Here is a 16,156-nt window from a genome sequence, read left to right on the forward strand (position 1 = left end):
GATTAGTATTTATCACTCTTCCTAAGAAACCTGGAGCAATAGAATGTGAATAACATAGGATTATAAGTTTAATGAGTCATATCACCAAGATACTTCTAAGAATTTTGATGACAAGAGCTAAAAGTAGGATACAAGCTGAAATAGGTAAAGAACAATGTGGTTTTGTGAAAGACAAAGGTACAAGAAACGCAATATTGATGTTAAGGATACTATCAGAACGAGCTATTCAAGTGCGAAAAGATTTGTTTGTTTTATCTTTTTCTTTTCAAATCTTTTTATTGAATTAGAACACAAAAGGTAAACCATGTAGAAACTAATACACTGTTGCGATATAAATTTACAAGAGATATTAATACACAAAAAAAGTAGTACAAACAGTGCAGTTTAGTTATAAAATAACGAGGTAATATAATAGTATACTAATTTTCCATATATATCAATAAAGAGAAGAAAAAACCCAAAAAAAATCAAAAAAAAACCCTCCGTGCAATTAATCTAAAAAGCAAAGCAAAGCAATGGGCTAACTAGGTATCAAGTAGACTTAAACAACTTAAAACTATCATGTCCTCAAACCTGACCTCCATTAAAAACAGTTAAAAAGCAAGAAGGGAATGTAAATATGGGCAAAGAGAGAAAAAAAATTACATTAAATGAAAATGTTGAATAAAAGATCTCCAGATCTGTTCAAATTTATCTCAAGTATCATAAAGATTACTTCTGATTTTTTCCAAATTTAAACATAGTATCGTTTGAGAAAACCAAAAAAACGTAGTTGGGGCATTAATCTCCTTCCAATGTTATAAAGTACATCTTTTCGCCATTATGTTTGTTTGTTTTATCGACTACACAAAAGCATTTGATAAAGTGAAGAACAATAAGTTATTTGAAATATTACAGAAAACTCTAAATATAGATTTGAAAGACCTCCGCCTAATCAGAAATCTGTACTGGGAACAAACTGCCGCTGTAAGAATAGATGGAGAAGTGAGTCCGTTTACGAAAATCAAGACAGGCATTAGACAAGGGTGTGTTTTCTCCCCTGATTTATTTAATGTGTACAGTGAAACAATATTACAAAAAATAAGAGACATCTTGGGAATCAAAGTTGGCGGTGAAAACATCAATAATTTCAGATATGCAGATGACACTGTTAATTGCAAGTACGGAGGAAGAACTACAAAACTTAATTGATACAGTTGTTGAAGAAAGTGCAAAAATGGGTCTATCTGTCAATTGTAAAAAGGCAGAATGTATGGTGATATCCAAAAAGAAGGAGAATCCTATCTACAGGCTGAGAATAAATGGGGAAGACATAAAACCAGTACAGAACTTTTGCTACTTAGGAAGCTGGGTGACATCAGATGGCAGGTGTGACATGGACATCAAAAGAAGAATAGGGATGGCAAAAGACACCTTTACGAGAATGAAGAGTATACTGACCAATACTAAACTAGGCATGACAACCTGCCTCAGAGTACTGAAATGTTACGTTTATCCAGTTATGTTATATGGCTCAGAATGGTTGGACAACATCTAGTAACATGAGGAAATGAATTGAAGCAGCAGAGATGTGGTTTTTGAGCAGGATGTAAAGAATGTCATGGACGAAACCAATATCTAACAAGGATGTCATTAACAGAGCAAACACAAAAAGAGAAATAATGTATGAGAACATGAAAAGGCAACGTAACTTCATTGGACATGTGATTAGGAAAGAGGAGTTAGAATGCACGGTAATTATGGGAAAGATTGAAGGGAAGACAGCAAGAGGAAGACAAAGACAAATGATGATGGAGACAGCAGCCAGAGAACTGGAAATGAATACCAAAGAATTGATCCACTTGACCCGAAACAGGAGTGTGTGGGCCATGGCAGTCAAAGCTCAAGCTGGGCTTGGCACCTGATGATGATGATGGTGATGATGATGATGATGATGGCGAGATCAGGCTAGGGTGAGATAAAGTATCTGGTAAGTTTCTCTATTTTTGTTCTTCTGTGTCCATACCTCGTCTGTTAGGGCAGAGTAGAGTAGTGAGAATGGTTCGGGGGCAGTGTTTAGTACTGTGCGTGGGATGTGGGAAGTCTGGGAGTCCTCCAGTCTCCCAGATGAACACATCTGCACCAGATGCACCAAGATGCAGATCCTCCGAGGACAGATTAGGGAACTGGAACTGCAGCTCGATGACCTTCAACTCACATGGGAGAATGAAGGGTGACAAGAGACTGGTAACTGGGTGACTGTCCAGAGGAGGGGAGGAAAGGCACCACCAGTGCATAGTATGCTTGTGGCCAATCTTCTCAATAATAAGTATACAACTTTAGATATTGTTAAGGGGAAGCTACAGTGATCAGGTCTCTGGCCCTGAGTCTGGTGCTGTGGCTCAGAAGAGCAGAGAGGTGAAGAGGACTGTAGTGTTGATAGGAGATTCGATAGTCAGATGAATAGAGACGAGATTCTATGGGAGCGATAGAGACATACGGATAGTATGTTGCCTCCCTTGTGCCAGGGTCAGGGACATCTTGGATCAGGTCCATGGCATTCTCCAGGGCAAGTGTGAGCAGCCAGAAGTCTTGGTGACAAATGTAGACAAGGTGAGGATGTCCTGAAGAGAGATTTTAGGGACCTAGGTAGAAAGCTGAAAAACAAGACCTGCAGGGTAGTAAACCCTGGATTGCTGCCCATGCCACACATCAGTGAGGGTAAGAATAGGATGATTTAGTGGGTGAATGCGTGGCTGAGGAAGTGGTGCTGGGGACAGGAGTTCAGATTTCTGGATCATTGCAACTTTTTTCTGGGGAAGGTATGACTTGTACAAAGGGATGGGCTACACTTGAACTCAAGGGGGAACCAATATCCTTGTGGGCAGGTTTACTAGAGTTGGTCAGGAGGATTTAAACTAATTTGGCAGGGGGATGGGAACCGGAGTGATATTGCTGAGGATGAGATAGTTGGTTTATAAATAAAGACAATGTGTAGTGAGACTTCTAGCAAGGAGAGGCTGATGATAGGCAAAATTGCAGTCAACAGGATGAGTTGCAATGTAAAAGACAGCCAAAAATCAAAAAGGGTGAACACAGGACTGAAGATATTATATTTGAATGCGCGTAGTATATGGAATAAGGTAGATGAACTTGTAGCACAGTTACAGATTGGCATGTATGATGTGGCTAACAAGAGACATCAAAGCCAACATAAAATCCTAAGAGAGGGTATATAATAGAGCAAAAATTAGTGGGAAGTTAGAGGATTTGGAAGCTGTCAAACAGAGGACAACTAAAAATGTCATTTGGGTAAGGATAGAGTACGAAAGTATTCTAGCCAGTAATATTAAAATGGACACCAAAAGTTTCTTCAGATATATAAAATCGAAAAGAGTGGCAAGAGTGGACATTGGACCGCTGGAAAACTATGCTATTTTGCATCAGTCTTCACTGTGGAAGACACTGGCAGTATGATGGAAGCTGCAGATGTTAGGGGTCATGAAGTGTGTGAAGTTACCATAACCAGCGAGAACGTTCTTGGGAAACTGAAGAATCTGAAGGTAGATATGCACCTGGACCAGATGGTGTACACCTCAGAGTTCTGGAGGAGGTGGTTGAAGAGATTATGCAGGTATTAGCAATGATTTTTCAAAAAGCACTACATTCTGGAATAGTTCTAGAAGAATGGAAAATTGAAAATGTCACTCCACTCTTCAAGAAGGGAGAGGGGCAGAAGAAGGAAATTACAGTCTAGTTAGTCTGACCTCAGTGGTAGGGAAGACGTTGGAGTCGGTTGTTAAGAATGTGGCTTTGGCACATGATAAAATAGGCTGAAGTCAGGATGGCTTCTTCAAGGGAAAATCTTATCTGACAAATCTGTTGGAATTCTTTGAAGAAATAAGAAGAATGATACATAAAGGAGAATTGGTGGGTGGGTAGAGCATTGGCTGATTGGCAGGAGGCAAAGAGTGGGAATAAAGGGAGCCTTTTCTGATTGGATGCCAGTGACTTGTGGTGTTCCACAGGGGTCTGTGTTGGCAGCACTTCTTTTTAAATTATATGTCAATGCCTTAGAAGATGGAATTGATGGCTTTATTGCAAAGTTTGCAGATGATACAAAGATAGGTGGAGGGGCAGGTATTATTGAGAAAGTAAAGATGCTACAGAAGGACTTCGACAGATTAGGATAATGGGCAAAATTGCAGATCATATACATTATCGGGAAGTGTATGGCTATGCACTTTGGTAATAGAAATAAAAGTATAGACTATTTTTTAAATGGAGAGAAAATTCATCTGAGGTGCAAAAGGACTTGAGGGTCCTTGTGCCGGATTTCCTAAAGGTTAATTTGCAGGTTGAATGGTGGTGAGGAAGGCAAATGTGATGTTCGCATTCTTTTCAAGACGACTAAGATATAAAAGTAAGCATGTAATGTTGAGACTTTATAATGCACTGTTGAGGCTTCACTTGGAATATTATGAGTAGTTTTGGGTTCCTTATCTTGAAAACGATGTGCTGCCACTGGAGGGGGTTCAAAGGAGATTCATGAAAATGATTCTAGCATTGCATGGCTTATCATATGAAGAGTGTTTGATGGGTCTGGGCCTGTATTCACTAGAATTCAGAAGAATGAGGGGTGACCTCAAGAAAACTATCAAATGGTGCAAGACCTTGATAGAGAGGATGTGGAGAGAATGTTTCCTGTGGTGGGAGAGTCCCGGACCAGAGGACACAACCTCAGAATAGAGGAGCACCTTTTAGAACAGAGATAAAGAGGAATTTTGTTAGCCAGAGAGTGGTGAATCTGTGGAATTTGTTGCCACAGGCAGCTGTGGAGGTCAAGTCATTGGGTATATTTAAGGCTGTGCTTGATAGATTCTTGATTAGTCAGGACACAAAGCGATACAGGGAGAATGAGAGGAGGTTGGGGCTGAGAGGAAAATGGATCAGCAATGATGAAATGGTGGAGCAGACTCGATGGGTCAAATGGCCTATTTCTGCTCCTAAATCTTATGGTCCTATGGTCTTGTATTCCTTTCATCTCTATGGAAACCTATGCCGCTATTACAAGGAGATCACTGACAGGACAGGTGGTAGGTACAAGCTCAGGCAGCTGTTCCAATTACTCTTTCACTCTTTTTCTTGTGGTGACAAACATTTTGGCATTAGGGTAAGTGTAGCATCTTTCATGACTTCCGGGCACCGAAAATGTTTCAAACCTAATGAAGTACCTTTTAGCTTTTAACTGTTTTAATGTTTGAGAAAGAATGTAGCTAAATATGCAGCAGCATTTCACGAATGGTGTGAGCATAACCAGGACCGTCCTGTATTTTGATGTTACAGCCTCAACGCTGGAGTTTAGAGAAGCTCTCAAAAGTTTGTTAAAAGTTTGTTTTGTACTTGTTCAAAAATAGCAGTGCTGGATGCCCTCACGTAACATCAGTTTCAAGAACAGTGGGTATTAGTATTATCACAAAGCAAACATCAGAAAGCAGTTTTCAAATGGACTCCTCACCTTACAAGCATTGTATTGCTAACAGGCGTTAACAATTTTGCAAAAATGAAATGGAGGTTGATTGAGGAGCCTGTACAGAACTGCCACGTAAAAGAATATGGAGTTGGCACCTTCCCTGTGCAAAGGCACATTTCTTGGAAAGCCATCCAGAGCAGCAGCTAAAAGGGCATGATGACCTGCTCTGAATGTCTGCATTTTGGGGAGCCTTACAATGTGGCCTATGTACTCCCAGTTCTGACTGTACAGGCTGCATTAACTTAAAACTGTAAGGTTTTCACCATCATGTTTGAGCTTTCATGATGTTAGCAATGCAGTAGTGAGCATTATCAGAATCAGAATCAGGTTTATTATCACCAGCATGTGAAGTGAAATTTGTTAGCTTTTTTTGTATATCTCAGCAGAGGCAGAATGGAAGGGCCTTGGAATTAGATTTCAGGTCAGCTGGAGGTCAGAAAAGTAGTGCTACGGTGCATGAAATTCCAAATTCTCACAACAAAAAGATCCGTGCAATATCGAAAACTCTTATTAACCTTTTCAGAAACATACACAAAGTTGCTTAAGACCATATCAACTTGATTTTGGTCTGTACACTTCTGCCAGTCTTACACAAGTGAATTTCTCCATTCAGACAGTCACAATTTGGAAAACCTGAGGATTCTGCATTTAGCTCACCAAGTAAAGATTTTGCACTGTCTTCCACTCTCTAGAGCCCGAGTTGCCGCCCTCCCATTTGACTCACTGAAGCTCCAATTCTCATGCTCCCTTTAAACTTAACTGGTTCGCTGGAAAATTTATTACAAAATTTTGTAATATCTAAAAACACGAATTAAAAATGTGTTAGGGCAATGATGTGAATAACATGCAACAGTTTGGAAAACTTGCTAAGCCAGCACAACCAAAGTTCTGAATGTGTCAAATTAAATTTGTAAATTTCTTTAATATTGTCGCATTTACTAAGGTATGGTGGAAAACCTGCTCAGCATACCATCCATTCAGATCAAGTCATGACCACAGTGCATTGAGGTAGTACAAGGTAAAACAGTAACAGAGTGCAAAATACTGCTACAGTTACAGAGAAAATGCATTGCAGGTAGATTGTGCTGTTAAAAGTCCTTTTTATTGTACTGGGGAGCCACTCAATAGCCTTATAACAGCGAGACAGAAGTTGTCATTAACCCTGATATTACGCATTTTCAGGCTTTTGTATCTTCTACCTGATGGGAGGGGCAGAAGAAAGAATGTCCAAGGCGGGTAGGGTTTTTGATTATGCTGGCTGCTTTACGGAGAGAGCAAGAAGTATAAAAAGAGTCCATGTAGCAGAGGCTTGTTTCCATGATGAATTAAGCTACGTTCACCACCACCTGCAGTTGATTTTAATCATGGAAAGAGCAGTTGCCATACCAAGCTGTGACATGCCTAGGGGACATGCCTAGCTTCTTTAGCCTCCTGAGGAAGTGGAGATGCTGCTGAGCTTTCTTGGTTGTGATGGGAATGTGGTTGGACCAGGACAAGCTACTGCTGCTTTTCATGCCTTTGAATCTGAAGTTCTCAACTCTCTCAATGTCAGCACCTTTAATAGAAGCAGGTGCATATGCACAAACCCGTCCCGGAAGTCAATGAGCAGTTCTTTTGTTTTGCTGACATTGAGGGAAGGATTACTGCCATGTCACAAGGTTCTCTATCTCTTTCTTGTCCTCTAACTCATTTGGTATTTTAGATACGGCTCACTACAGTGGTATCTTTTACAAACTTGTGGATGGAGCTAGAGCAGAATCTGGGGGCTGGGAACACATCTGTACGAGGCACTCAGTGTTGAAAATAGACTTGGTGGAGATGTTCACTGCCTATCTTTAGTGATTGTAGTCTGTTGATCAAGAAGTCAAGGAACCAGCTGCAAAAGGAAGTGTTGAGTCCTTGGTGTAGGAGCTTGGAGATAAATTTGCTTGGAATTATACTATTGTAAAAGGAGCTGTAGTCAATAAACAATAGTCCACTCAGATGAGTGTAGGGGCAGGGAGAAGATGTCCGTCATACACTTGTTTCAGTAGTAGGTGAATTACAGTGGGAGGTTGGAGTTAATGCATGCCATGCCCTGCTTCTTGAGGCACTTCATGGTGGGGACGTCAGTTGCTGAGTGGTAGTCATAAGGTTCGTTTTCAGATCGTCCTCTTTGGTACAGTCCTCAAAACCCTTGCTGATAAAGTCCATGACATTGGTGACACACTCTTCGAAGCTGGCTGCTGAATTTTTGAACATGGACCAGTCTATCAACTTTAAAGCAGTCACATATGGGAGTTTTAATATATCCTCTTTTGATGACATAGTTTAACAAAAAATGTTGGTTAGTCTTGTCATGTGCTTCTTTGTCCCCTTGGAATAGTTTAGACCAAAATATCTTTCATGCTATATCTGAAAGATGGTTAGGATGTGTCATAAAGTATCTTTATTCCAAAATGTAGTGTTGGAAGATGGTAAGTTCAATGGATGATCAGCTCAGGCAACTTCTTATTACTGATGAGGAGAATATTTGAGAAGGAAGTAGAGACAAGAATGTCAAGACATATTGTATACTTTCAAGACATCTGTTTTCAAACGAATGTGAGCTCTCTCATTGGAAGTGAAATGGTCGGATATTTAGAGAACTTGACTTAATGAAAGTGTCGCTAAGATGCCGTTCAGTTCCAGCTGAACTGTAGGATGCACTCAAATGTTATTTACATTTATGTCAAAAAGCCTCAGTTGCTGAAGGGAGCAAGAAGCTAATTTCAGCACTGATTTAAGCCCTATACTAGCAGAAAAATAATCATGAAATGCAGAGAACCCAATTTCAGTGAGATAAAGTGTACATTAGAAAAATCAATTTTGCTGTGATCAAAGTTTACACGATTATGTGCCACATGTGCTATATAATTACTCCTCCGGAAAAAGGACCGAGTAGCCGTAAAATTCAGATATGAACTTGCCAGTTATTTGTCCAGAGCAGGAGAAACGTGTTCCAAATCTAATAATCACTCTCATAACTGAGAACTCTCCAGATATCATCCAGTGTCCTTATTAATTTATGAAAACTATTGGCTTTTGGAAACATCATATCTCACTCATTATGCAAAAGCTATGAGCTTGCTGTTGAATTGGAATTTGATTCACTTATTAAAGGCTAAAACCCTCATATTCACTTATTAAAGGCTAAAATCCTCATACCTTTTAAAATATTCACTGATGCAGAGTCAACAGTTTTAGTTGGCTGAGCCAGACCAACCTTTCTTTTCTTCTTGCTCATAATTATGCTGGATGCTGACATGGCCATGAGCTTACATTCTCCATCAATAGTGAAAACTCTGTTATAAAGACTTCCTCTTCTCCAAAGCAAGATGCTGATTAGAAGTATTAGGCTAATTGAAGACCACAAGACCCTCGGACATAGAAACAGAATTTGGACAATCAATTCTGCTCCACCATTCTATTATGGCTCACTTAATATCCCTCTCAACCCCATTCTTCTGCCTTCTTCCAGTAACCTTTGACACCCTGATAATCAAGAACCTATCAACCCCGGCTTTAAATATGCACAATGATTTGGCCTCCACAACTGTTTGTGGCAATGAATTCCACAGATTCACCGCCCTCTGCCTAAGAAATTCTTCCTCATTTCTGTTCTAAATAGAAGTCCTTCTATTCTGAGGCTCTGCCCTCTAGTCTCTTAGACTCACCCACTATAGGAAACATCCTTTCTTTCTAGTCCTCTCAATATTCTATAGATTTTGTTCAGATACCCCTCATTCTTCTAAGCTGCAGCGAGTACAGGGTCAGAGTCATCAAACGCCCCTCATACGTGAACTGTTTTATTCCCAGAGTCACTGTCATGAACATCCTCTGGACCCATCTCCAATGCCAATACATCTTTTCTCAGATAACGGGTTCAAAACTGCTCACAATACTCCAAGTGGTGTCTGACCAATGCTTTATAAAGCCTCAGCATTATAGTTTTGCTTTTATATTCTGGTCATCTCAAAATTGAGCTTTTCCCTCTCAAACTGCAGGGTATATTCTATCATATATGATCATTGTCTCTTAAGTGCTCCTTTACCTTAAGCTCCCTCATCATATCTGGTTCATTACACAACACCAAATCAAAATTGCCTTTTCCATAGTGGGCTGCACTAAAAAGTCATCTTGTATGCATTCTACAAATTCCCTCTCTTGGGATCCAGCACAAACCTGATTTTCCCAATCTACCTATATATCAAATTTCCCCTTGACTATCGTAGCATTGCCCTTTTTACATGACTTTTGTATCTCCCATTGCAATATGCATCCCACATCCTGGCTACTGTGTGGAGATCTGTATCTAACTCCATAAGGGTCTTCTTACCCAAGCAGTTTCTTAACTCTACCCACTAGGATTCTTTTACTTCCAATCCTATGTCACCCCAGTCTATGAATTTGAAATGGATTTGATTTCATTTTCTACCAATAGAGCCATCCCACCCCCTCTACTTACCTGTCCTTTTGATAAAACTTGTATCCTTGGATGCTCAGCTCCCAACATACCTGTCGATCTCTAACTGCGCTACAAGATCATCTACCTTATTCCGCATACTGTGTACATTCAAATATAGCACCTTCAGTCCTATTTTCATTTACCTTTTTCAATTGTGTCCCCATGTTGCACATCAGTTCATCCTACCGACTGCAATTTTGCCCATCATCTACCTGTCCCACCTCACAATCTCACTACACACTGCATTTACTTTCATACTGACTGCTCCATCTTCAGCTCGATCACTTTGGTTCCCATAATTTATAGACAAATATTATGTCTATTTCTAGACTTCACTTCCTGCCTGAATTGCTGAGTACTTCAAAAAAAGTAAGATTTCATGCAAGATCAACCCATTCAGTTCCACCTCTCCACTGTCTTCTAACAGCTCTGCAAATTTTTTCCATTCAGATGCTTATCCAGCTCAGTTTTGAATGCTATGCTGAATGTATCTCCATGACTAGAATCTTGATCCAAACCTAAATCCCTCTATGCTTACACCCCTTTCACAATTGTGCTCTCTAGTTTAAATTCCATCTTTTTAGTTTTTCCAAGTAAAATGTAACACTTCATGTTTCTCAGTATTAAAATTCATGTCATTTAGCCGTTAATTCCAGTCTCTCTATATTTTCTTTAGAAGACCTTCATGGTCCTTACAGCTCAGTGCACTGTTTATTGTCATTGGTGGATCTGCAGGTAAAAATCAAAGTTAATAACCTACATAAAGAAAAGCAGTGCTCCCACTATTGACCCCGGTGAACTGCTCTGCATACTTACCTCCAGTCTGACAAACAACCATTCACTAGTTCCTTTTACTTTGCCAGTGTTTTCATAGCTGCTGCCATAGCCCCTTTTATTCTATGCACTTTGTACCACTTACTCCACGTCAACCACAGTTCAATCATTTGATATTCCCTTTAATTTATTAATTTTGGTCCAGAAGCTTGGTGAGCATCAAAATGCCCTGCATTTACCTGATAACTAACAGAGAAGACAGCACTTAATTTGTGCGGTGCACATGGTAAGAACCTGCCAAAATATGACTGAAGTTCAATAAACAGACTTGCCAAAATGAAAGTGGTCAAAGTGGCAAAGCCTTCTGCACACGCAGGTTTTCCTACAAAACAACTGTCATTATAATGAGTGGCCACAACAACTTCAGTTCCCAGTGCTGTGGTGAAAAGCTTTGCATGCCACTGACCTTCCAGGTTGGTGGAAATTTCTCTGAATAGTTCTAAAAATACTGTGCTGAGTTTGAGACAGTTGAGAGCTTCAAGTTCCCAGGTGTGACTATCACCAGTAACTTGTCCTGGTCTAACAACATTGATTCATGGCCCAGAAAGCTCATCAATGTCTCTACCTCCTCAAGAAGCTAAATAAATTTGAAATGTCCCCGTCAACTCTTACCAATTATTATCAATGTATCACAGAAAGCGTTCCATCTGGATGCATAATGGCTTGGTATGCCAACTTCTCTGCACATGACTGCAAGAAACCGCAGAGAGTCGTGGACACTTCTCAGCACATTACAGAAACCAGCTTTCTCTCTATATACTCTGTCTATACTTTTCACTACCTCAGTAAAGCAGCAAGCATAATCAAAGACTTCATCCACTCTGGACGCTCTCTTTTTTCTCATCTCTCCCATCAGGCAGAAGATACAAAAACTTGAAAGCACATACATAGAACATAGACCATACCATCAGGCTGAAAGACAGCTTCTACCTCACTATTAACAGACACCTGAATGAACCTTTTGTATGAAAAGTGATTCACCATCTACCTTGTTTTGATGCACACTTTGTTTACCTGCACTGCACTTTCTTGGTAGCTTTTACACAATTCTGACTGTTATTGCTTTATCTTGTTCGACCTCAGTGCACTGTGTATGAACAGTATGGAAGACAAGCTTTTCACTGTATCTTGGTATAGGTGACAATAATAACCCAATACTAAAACCAACTGAAATGCTACAGAATACTCAAAGCATTTAAAACATTTAGATCTATTAAACTTAATAAAAATTAATACCCAACATCTCACAGCTGTCTACTCTATTAAAATTAGTGGAAAGTACATCCTTCCACCAGTTCCAGTGGATTTTCTGCTGTAAGTGATACAACTTCAAACACTATTTGAAGTCCCATGTCGTAAGCAAAAGACTGGTCAAAGGCTGTCAGCAAGTTTGTGACATCCATGTATACATCTGCATATACAGTAACACCAAACTTCTGATACTTATGCAGGAACTGCCAAATGCTCCACACAAAACAACCAGTACTTCCCTGCAAAATCTGACCCATTATCTTGAAATCATCACCTGGATCTGAAATGTTATGAAGTTGCCAAAACTAAGTATGTAATAACAACTCAATTCCTTCTTGGGCTCCAGACAATATTTGAGACAAATCTCAGACAGTACAGGAAGCCAACTCGTGCAACACATCAGAGTGATCAAGCAATTTCTGTACACATTACAGGATTTAAAATGAGAAACAAAATGAAATATACATTTTGTTCAAACAAATACTTAAAGGCTACATTCTCAAATTTCAACTTTCTTGAAACATCTGCAAATTCCATATATTTTATAACTTTACTTTCCACATAAAATCCTCTGCATCTGTGATCTATTTAAGGCAAGTTATTCTTTTCTTAATGGACCCAAAAAGCAAGGAAGCAACATACAGCCATCTCCAATGATTCTGGCTGCAGACAAGCAGTTTCACCCAGAAGCCACTTCCAAGAAGAGACAACTTTTTGGAAAGCAAAGTTTATGTTTAGCACACACATATCCAAACATTTGTCATGTATTATGCCTAATTTATCTTTTTTTTCTAGAAAATACATGTCTCGGTATTGGGGAAACAAAATACATAAATGTTGTTTATCAAGATTTAAAAACAAATTTGTCTAACAACATAAAAACAGGTGCCCAGCTTTAATACCACATGTATAGAATTATTTTCAGCTCATTTTACACATCATAAATGAGTAGTCATTTACATCACTTAACTTAAAACAGACAACACATCTGTAAATTTAGGATTTTAAAGAAAAGATTCAGCTATTATCAAATGCACAGATTATACACCCTGAGATTTGTTTGCTAAAAGGCAGCCATAAAGTAAGAAATCTGAAGAACCCAATTTTTAAAAAAACCATAACCACTGCACTAAGAGGGGAAACACATATCATGCAAGCAACAGGAGTAAATGACAGCATTCCAACCAGACTGAGTCCTTGATTGGAACCAGATTCCACCCCCTGAAGCAACCAAAGTTCACTCTAGACTCGATCTCAGTTCATCATGTTAGTGGGGCAAAGACACCACAAAACTTGCAGTTATACTTAAAAATTATGGAAGCGATTTTAATTAAATTAATTTCTGTTACCTTGCTCCTTTTTCTTTTTGGCATCTTCTTCTTTTTTTTCCTTAGCTTTTAATACTTCATCTGCTTTTGCTGAAAAGTATAAAGATCAATTATTAAGAAAATCATAAATTTTGTTAATAAAATTTTATTCCTAACCAATTATTAAAATTAAATTTTAACCATATTAACCTATTCAACATGGTCCATTGCACCACACATCAAAGTTGCTGGTGAACGCAGCAGGCCAGGCAGCATCTCTAGGAAGAGGTACAGTCAACATTTCAGGCTGAGACCCTTCGTCAGGCCTGCTGCGTTCACCAGCAACTTTGAAGTGTGTTGCTTGAATTTCCAGCATCTGCAGAATTCCTGTTGTTTGGTCCGTTGCACCGTTTGCTTTTAAAAATCAAAAACAGCTAAATTACTTAATTTACCTAAGAAAGATTTTGTTTCTTCTTGCACTTTCACAACAAATCAAATCTCATCTCAGATCTATGCAATCTTTACAGATCTTCGGATAACTTGCTCCTGTTCCAGGTCTGTGGGTTCTGAGGTGATCGATGAGGCCAATACGAGACTCTCAGACTCTTATCGCAGATGGGGCAGAGAATGCCTGATGGGACTGTTTGTGATGTTGTTTATGAGATGACATGCATTCTAAACATTGCTTCTTACATTGGAAACACTCAGAAGACCAATGCTGTCCATAATGCTACTTCTTCATTGATTCTTCAATGACCAATTGGGATGTCCTATTATCCATTAGAACATCCATGAACCTTTTTCTCTGTTCACTTAGCAACCTGTAGTCACGAGAGTTTAGAATCAACTTGCTATTTTGGAATTCTATTATCAGTATGTGAACTACATGGCCTTCCTGAAAGAGCTGACTGAAAGTACACAGGGTCTCAGTACTGCAGGTCACAGCTTGGGAAAGAGCACTGATGTTGGTTTGTTTATTGAGCAAGTGGATTTGGAGGAGTTTTTGAACACAGTATTGGTGCTCTCTCTCCTGCACTTCAAACTACTACTTGCTATTGGGAGCTGGGTACCTAGGCATGGGCGAGCGTGTGGAGAGGAGTGGGGCTATTTTTGTAGCTGGAGGGCATAAGTTCAGTCAGCAATGGGGCTAGGCTTGTGTTTGGGACACATCCAAAAACAAGAGCAGATGGAATTAGCGGAGCAGAATTTTTTCAGGTGCAAAAGCTGCTGCGTTCACAGAGGAAGCATAGTATAATTGGCTGGAGGGAGAGAAGCTGTAATCCAATTCATCCCTATTGAGCATGCTCGAGCCAACTGGCAAGTCTGGTCAACCATCTTGGTGACTTCGAACCAGATTTTTGAGCACCTAATTTCAAATTCATAAGGAACACCGTATCCTTTCCAATGATTGCAATTTCTGGATCTTACTGGTTGCCCCTGCCCTTGACTGCCAGTCACACATTTTTTTTCACTGATATATTAAATTCCCTCAAAGTGCTTTATTTTCCTTAATATCAAAGAACTATTCCAGTCCGCTTAACCTTCTGTTTCTTCATTTCTACTAATAAGTATATGCTTTGAATTTTGAGTCTGAGAGAAATCAGTCACACCCACACAAAATGTCACTACTAAAATAAAGATTCAACACTTAAGCAAAACAGGCACCCACACAATTACCTATACAAACCGCTAAAGATGAATTTTGCTTGTTATTCAACAATTCAGGTACTACTTCTTCTCCTCTCCCATCGAATTTCTAAATGCACATTTAAACTGTAAACACTACCTCACTACTTAAGTTTATTTCAGCACTAATTTGAATTCATTATATACACACATATACATGTACACATACACACTCACTGTAATCTACAGCTATTTTCTCTATTATGTATTGCATTGCTGCCACAAAGACAACGAATTTCACGATATTAAAATTTGATTCTGATTTAAGGATGGAAATTAATGAAGTAGAACCAGTGGCTCACACAGTTTGAGATAATGATTTACACTAACATTCTGAACAAACTTTCACGTAAAATTTAACAATGGCATGTATACCACTGGTTGGTCGTATTCATTTAAATAGCCAAAGGCTCCACACACAACAGGAAGTTTGATTGGCATGCCAACTGGCTAATCTCTGTATGAAAAGGCTGAATAGACAAGCCAAGCCTTAGGGCATAAATCACATTGAAACTGGTTCAAGTCTATAGGGGTAAGAAAGTCACTGGGCTATCTATCTATTGTTTTCCTAATGTCAGAATCAGTCTGCTCTGGAATAAAAATCATATTGGAAAGAGAATCCAGGTTAATAGTTTTACCACAATTTATACTTCCTATTTTAAAGTTGCTCTGGTTCGTTGTTTTATTCTTGTTTGGGAGTTTGCTTTCTGAGGCCGATTGCCCTGTTTCCTATATTAATTCAATTAATATACATCAGATTTCATTGGCTGCAAAGTAGTTCTGATATCCTGAAGGGACCATGTAAATACCACTCTGTCTGAATTTGACAGAAGAACAGATAGCTCAATGCAAAATGCTATAAAATTTTAACCTCTTCTGTTCTTCGGTCACAAAATAAGGCAAAAAAAAATTATAATTCATCTTAATTGATTAAATTGAACATCAGTCTACATTCTAGAAAATAGAAAACACAAAATGGGTCACTTGAGTATTGCTGTAGAATGAAATGTAAAGTTTCACTGGTCTGTTTTGAGTTGTACTATTGCATATGTTACTTCTGGATTGGAAAGGACATGGAAG

The 16,156-nt window shown here is 39.1% G+C and overlaps 1 protein-coding gene across 4 annotated transcripts in view; it reads right to left on the bottom strand.

Annotated features, from left to right (window-relative positions):
- Window positions 1–16,156, bottom strand: part of rsrc1 (arginine/serine-rich coiled-coil 1) — a 397,305-nt gene that overhangs the window by 44,428 nt on the left and 336,721 nt on the right. For all 4 annotated transcript variants that reach the window (XM_072255458.1, XM_072255455.1, XM_072255457.1 and 1 more), the window contains one exon: window positions 13,433–13,501. In XM_072255458.1, coding sequence (XP_072111559.1) covers window positions 13,433–13,501 — 69 coding nt within the window. The remainder of the gene's footprint in view (window positions 1–13,432; window positions 13,502–16,156) is intronic.

This window comes from Mobula birostris, chromosome 4 (assembly GCF_030028105.1).
Source record: "Mobula birostris isolate sMobBir1 chromosome 4, sMobBir1.hap1, whole genome shotgun sequence".
NCBI lineage: Eukaryota > Metazoa > Chordata > Chondrichthyes > Myliobatiformes > Myliobatidae > Mobula > Mobula birostris.